This window comes from Agelaius tricolor, unplaced genomic scaffold, assembly GCF_023055355.1.
Source record: "Agelaius tricolor isolate 1412-34295 unplaced genomic scaffold, bAgeTri1.0.p SCAF_2, whole genome shotgun sequence".
NCBI lineage: Eukaryota > Metazoa > Chordata > Aves > Passeriformes > Icteridae > Agelaius > Agelaius tricolor.
Genome location: NW_027269262.1, coordinates 72,340,012 through 72,345,104, shown reverse-complemented (window position 1 = coordinate 72,345,104; position 5,093 = coordinate 72,340,012). Strand labels below are relative to the sequence as shown.

Below are 5,093 nucleotides of genomic sequence, written 5' to 3'. Positions count from 1 at the left end.
TTCCAAAAGTTACGTGTAGCTTTATTCTTAAAGAGCAGTGTGAAGAAGCAAGTCTGAAGCCATTGCTGATTTCATTACCTTTAATTTAAACACAGAATTAGGAAAACTACAACTATTTATTATTACCTGAGTCCATTTTAGGGAAGATACAAGTCCTATATGAAGGTGATTTGCTGGTAGGAGAACATCAATGAATTACAACTGATAAAACCTCATCCGTACTAATTTGGATGCTTAGGAAACAATTTTTATTCAATATTGAGAAACAGAAAGAGATCTTTCCTTAAACTAGAGAACCATAGAACGATCTAGTAGTTTAAATTGGCATGTTCACAAAACATAGTATTCCTTAAACATGGGGGGAAATACAGCAAAGATACCTAATTATACAAACTGTCAGTTGAAAACTCAAAATTCCTACCACAAGCGAGGTGGAGCCAGTGACAAAGAGCAAGCGGGGTCGTTTCAAATCTTGCACTGTTTTAGTTCAGTACATCGGGAAATACAGACATATGAACTTCTTTCATAACAGAACCTTACACTTAAAATGTGAAATATATATGTTTGTAGTGTGTAAGTCTGGCTTCATGCGGGTACATACGATACCGACCACGGCATCAAGATATCAAGATGCCGGGTTTATCCACGAAATTTTTGTTAAAATGCTTCTGAAAACAGAGGGGACCTTGAGGTAGAACACCTCGGTGGTTTAAAACTCCGCAGCCGTATGACCAGATCTGGTGCGGGGCATTGTCTATCCCGAATATGTTGGGTACAGCTAAATAAAAGAATGAAAACACCGGGTACCTTGGGGCTCATTTTACCTAACCATGCAGCTGCCTACTTTCTTCATTGACAACTGACGCTGCTATTCGTATGGAAGCTTGTGTTTTAAAATAATCTATAATCTGTGTGCCTTTTTTTTTCTCCTTTTTTTCCCCTCAGGTGGCTATCACCCAGAACGGAATACTCGTTACTGCCTCAGCCTCATTACCACTGACGGCGCGGAGCCGGAGCTGGCGGCGGGCCGCAGCACGCCCCGCCCCGCGGGCGCCGGGCGCGCGTCATCAGCGTGCGCCGGGGAGGCGGCGAGGCCGGCGGAGCTGCGGGAGCCGGCGGGCGGCTCCTCCGGGTGTTCCCTTCGCTGCTGGGCGGTGCTGGTGCGGCCGTGGTGGGCAGGGAAAGGCCGGGACCAGGCTCGTGGGCTTCGCTTCTGCGTGCCAGACCCGCGGGACGGTGCAGGAGGTCGGAATTGGGCCGGGATGGGGGGCCTGCGGCCCGTGGGCTGAGAGGGCTATCTGCCCTTCTCCTTCATGGGCTCTGCGGGACGTGAAGGAGCGGGTTGGCCTCTTTTACGGGTGCATAAAAGATGCTCGGAGAGAGGACCTCATTGATATGTAAAAATATCTGAAGCAAGGGGTGCCAAGAAGACGAAGCTAGACTCCTTTTGGTGGTGCCAAGCACTAGGACAATAGGCAGCAGGCAGAAACTGAGGCACAGGAAGTTCCACCTGAATAGGAGGAAGACCTTCTTTACAGTGCGGGTGACTGCGCACTGAACAGGTTGTTCAGAGAGGTTGCAGAGTCCCCCTCACTGGAGGTACTCAGAAACCATCTGGGTGCACTCCTGTGCCATGTGCTCTAGAACGGTCCCGTTTAAGTGGGGAGGTTGGATCAGATGACCCTGTAGTCCCTTCCAGCCTTTCCCATTCTGTGATTTGAAGTGCTCTTGCACATGGTACCCCCACGTCTCTGCAATGGATTCACCCCAGTACGTGTTGGTGCATCACTGGGCCTGTTGGCTCTGCCAGCTTGGTGGCACTTAGGGCTGCAGGGTGTGTGAAGGCCAGCTAAACTATGCAAAACACAGAACTGTAATTCACTGCTGCCCTTAGCAGCAGTGTAATTTTGCTGCACAAGCAGCACTAACCCAGGTTATTTAGCTACAACGTTGTAGCTAAGTTAGCTGAACCACCTTAGTTCAGCTCTGTGTTTTAGAAGAGTCTGCTGTTTTCCACTGGTAATGGGTGGCTGCACATATATTACTGCAACGTGCTGACACAAAAAACTGTAGCACATGTGAGTTAAGATACCACTATGATTATGGTGTAGCATACTTGAAAGCTGTAGAGTTCAATGGATTCTTTTCAGTTCTCCTAAATGGAGTGACATAGTGGGAGTTTTAAAAAGATGGTTTTTCAAGTGTTGATCAGACTCCTAGAGTATGAAATGTCTCTGCCCTGTTTTCAGTATCATAGTTTTCCCAGCTCAATTTATGCTGAAACAAACTCTGAAGCTGAGGGAAATAATATTTGCTCTAAGCAAAAGCATCAGAGAGCCATTCTCATAAGGAAGCATCAAGAAGGCTATTTACTGGCATAAGGGTTAGGAATTCTTGTTTTCTGTGTCAGAACAGCAATACAGAAAACAGCAGCCTCAAAAAACTTAATAGGAAATATTCGTGTTCTTGTCTAGACTTAAATTTGGTGGGGAAAAAGTGTTTATCTATGTACAGTAACCACCTTAAAATTCATGGTTGCAAGGACATTTACATGTTAGGATAGGATTACTTAAAGATTGGTAGAGTGTTTGTGGAGTATATGTAACTATTTAGTCTGATGCCATGAAGAAATACTTGTCTTTAAATTAAAGTCTGAACAATCAAAACCATTCTAGGACATTAAGAGGTGTTTGGAGAATAGCATTGAGTTATTACTCTTGATTTGGTAGGATTGGAAGGGTTGTACTTCATCATGTTTGGGTTTTTTGGTTTTGTTTTGTTTTGTTTTGTTTTGCATTTTATTTTCTGCTACTCTTTTACCCACAGTCTATTCCCAGTATTTCTAATACCTTAGAACAACAAATAGTGTATCAGGTTAGCTAGTGTGTCAGAGGAGGAGGAAAGGTGACAAGGCTTACCTTCTTTGTTAGCACCATTGTTACAGGAGTGGCATATAAGAAATTATTGAACTTTATATTTCCAGCAAGGAAATTCTTAACTTTGGCAGGAAGGAGGAAAAAAAATATTACTCATTAGTCTTTAATGTTTAAAATACTGTTTAATAGAAAATACAGTGTTGTCCTCATCCTTAGAGGTTTTCTATACCAGTGGTAAAGCTCTGTGGAACCTGATGTTACTTTGCTTTTAAGAAGTTGAACTAAATGACTTTCTGAAGTCTCTTTCAACCTGAATTAACCCATGCCCTGTGCATCAAATATAAATGGAATTTGTTTGTATTTACTTTTAAGGAAGTGATTTCATGTTCTCTTGCCTTCAGCTTGAGATATTAAAGTGATTGTGTATGCCTTGGAAACAAAAAACGAACAAAAAAACCCCACACCCAAGCTAATGTGCATGTTGTGTATTTTTTATTTTAGAACATGGATTCACAGAAGGATGTTCAGCCTCCAAAGCAGCAGCCAATGATTTACATTTGTGGAGGTAAAGAAAAGACATTACTGATTTTTTTATTACTTGTTACTGGAGATTTGGTGTTTTAATAATGAATGGTGCTTAGTCATTATACTGAAGGGTACATAGATAGAAGTAGTTGCAGTGTATGTCCTGATGATGTTTAAAGCTTTATGCATTGATGGTGACACACATATGAGGTACATACACAGTGTTGTGGAGATAATTCCCTAGAGCTTGTGTTGCTGTGTGGAGCTCCTCGATCTCTGTATGTTTTATTGACAGTGCTGTAAGAGCACTCAGGTTTTCCTGAAGTACAGTAGTCAAATTCTCTCTTACCTATAGATAAATCAACAACTTAAAAATTAGTGATTTTCAGGAATCCCTGGAATATTTTGTCTTTTAAGGCAATAGACTTTGGGCTTTGGAGGGATGAACTGAAATTTTCATTAGTAGACTATCTAGTATCAACTGTGGAATGTGTTCTATGCAAGAATATTTGGGTGATTTTAGCAAGATTCTCTTTTATCTTAATGTAAATGAAGCTTGCTTTTTATTTTCTCTTTTTCTTTTTTTCATGGTATCTTGTTACCATTGAGCTCTTGATATAGATTAATTACACTTGCTATGTTTGTTTGCCACAAGTAGGAATTTGACTATCACACCTTTTCAAACTTATCTGTGCATTAACAGTGCTGTTCTTCTTTGCCCCCATTTCCTTTTTCTTCCTCCATAACATCAGAATGTCATACAGAAAATGAAATAAAGGCAAGAGATCCTATCAGGTGCAGAGAATGTGGCTACAGAATAATGTACAAGAAAAGGACAAAAAGATGTATCCTTTTACAAGTGCACTTGAATGCCTTTGGAAAGCTGTGGATGGAGACAAGAGGAAACAGAACAGAAGATTCAAAAAATCACATAGCAATTCTTCAGGGTCAGAAATCAATACAGTACAGCAAGCTACTATAGCACAATCTCTGCAGTGTTATTTGGCACCTGGATTTCTTTTCTGGCACTTTCTCTTCTTTTTCCCCATTTTCTTTCTATATTAAGTTACTATAATCTGCTGGGTAACATACTGTGAATTGTTGATATTATTCAGCATCTTACTAAAAATGACTTTTGAAATACTTTATGTAGAAAGTTGTGATTAGATTTAGACAGTCTCTTTTCCTCTCCCCCATCTTTTTTTCAACCAGAACATATTTTTTTCTTTAACTGCATTATTCCAGTGGTCGTTTTTGATGCTCGATGATGTCTGCTGAAGATAGTGACTTCATGATACAATCTTTCTGATAACTTTGTTCTGTAAAACTGTTTGTGTGTAAATGCACGCTCTTATTTGTGTTTCAAGAGATTGAAATATTAAAGTTCATTGTAAAACTAAATTTTGTCTATATTGTCTTCCATCAGTAGATTTCTAAAGCTGTTGTTTAAATTGTAGTCAAAGTATGCAGTGTTTTTTAAATTCAGTGATAACTGTATTCTTTTTGAGTTATCTTTGTTTTCATTACACTCATCTAAACTTTATTTGCATTTTAACTTTGCTAAATGTTCTTTGGACTTCGGTGAACTGCATAAAATAACTGTGGTTTGAATAAATTCTACTGAAAATGAATAGAAGGCTAGATTTGAAACAGATCTGGATTTCAAAAAAGAAAATCTTAAAGGACATGAGA

The 5,093-nt window shown here is 40.1% G+C and overlaps 1 protein-coding gene across 6 annotated transcripts; it reads left to right on the top strand.

The window, feature by feature from the left end:
* The first annotated feature begins 1,049 nt into the window (after positions 1-1,049).
* On the top strand, positions 1,050-4,802 carry POLR2K (RNA polymerase II, I and III subunit K). Of its 6 annotated transcripts, none has more exons than XM_071421494.1 (4): positions 1,050-1,132; positions 3,378-3,441; positions 4,154-4,246; positions 4,647-4,802. In XM_071421494.1, the coding sequence occupies exons 2-4, from the start codon at positions 3,381-3,383 to the stop codon at positions 4,667-4,669; spliced, it is 177 nt and encodes a 58-aa protein (XP_071277595.1). In that variant the 5' UTR covers positions 1,050-1,132; positions 3,378-3,380; the 3' UTR covers positions 4,670-4,802. The 6 variants fall into 6 exon arrangements, with proteins under 6 accessions (XP_071277595.1, XP_071277600.1, XP_071277598.1 ...); XM_071421499.1 differs by having other exon boundaries at positions 1,054-1,245; XM_071421497.1 differs by having other exon boundaries at positions 1,070-1,160.
* The last annotated feature ends 291 nt before the right edge of the window (positions 4,803-5,093 follow it).

Bases quoted from the DNA above. Each gene is read 5' to 3' on its own strand.
- POLR2K (XM_071421494.1), top strand. From the start codon at position 3,381: ATGGATTCACAGAAGGATGTTCAGCCTCCAAAGCAGCAGCCAATGATT. The intron at 3,442-4,153 runs GTAAAGAAAAGA...CCATAACATCAG, and splicing joins AATGATTTACATTTGTGGAG to AATGTCATACAGAAAATGAA. The intron at 4,247-4,646 runs GTATCCTTTTAC...GCATTATTCCAG, and splicing joins CAAGAAAAGGACAAAAAGAT to TGGTCGTTTTTGATGCTCGA.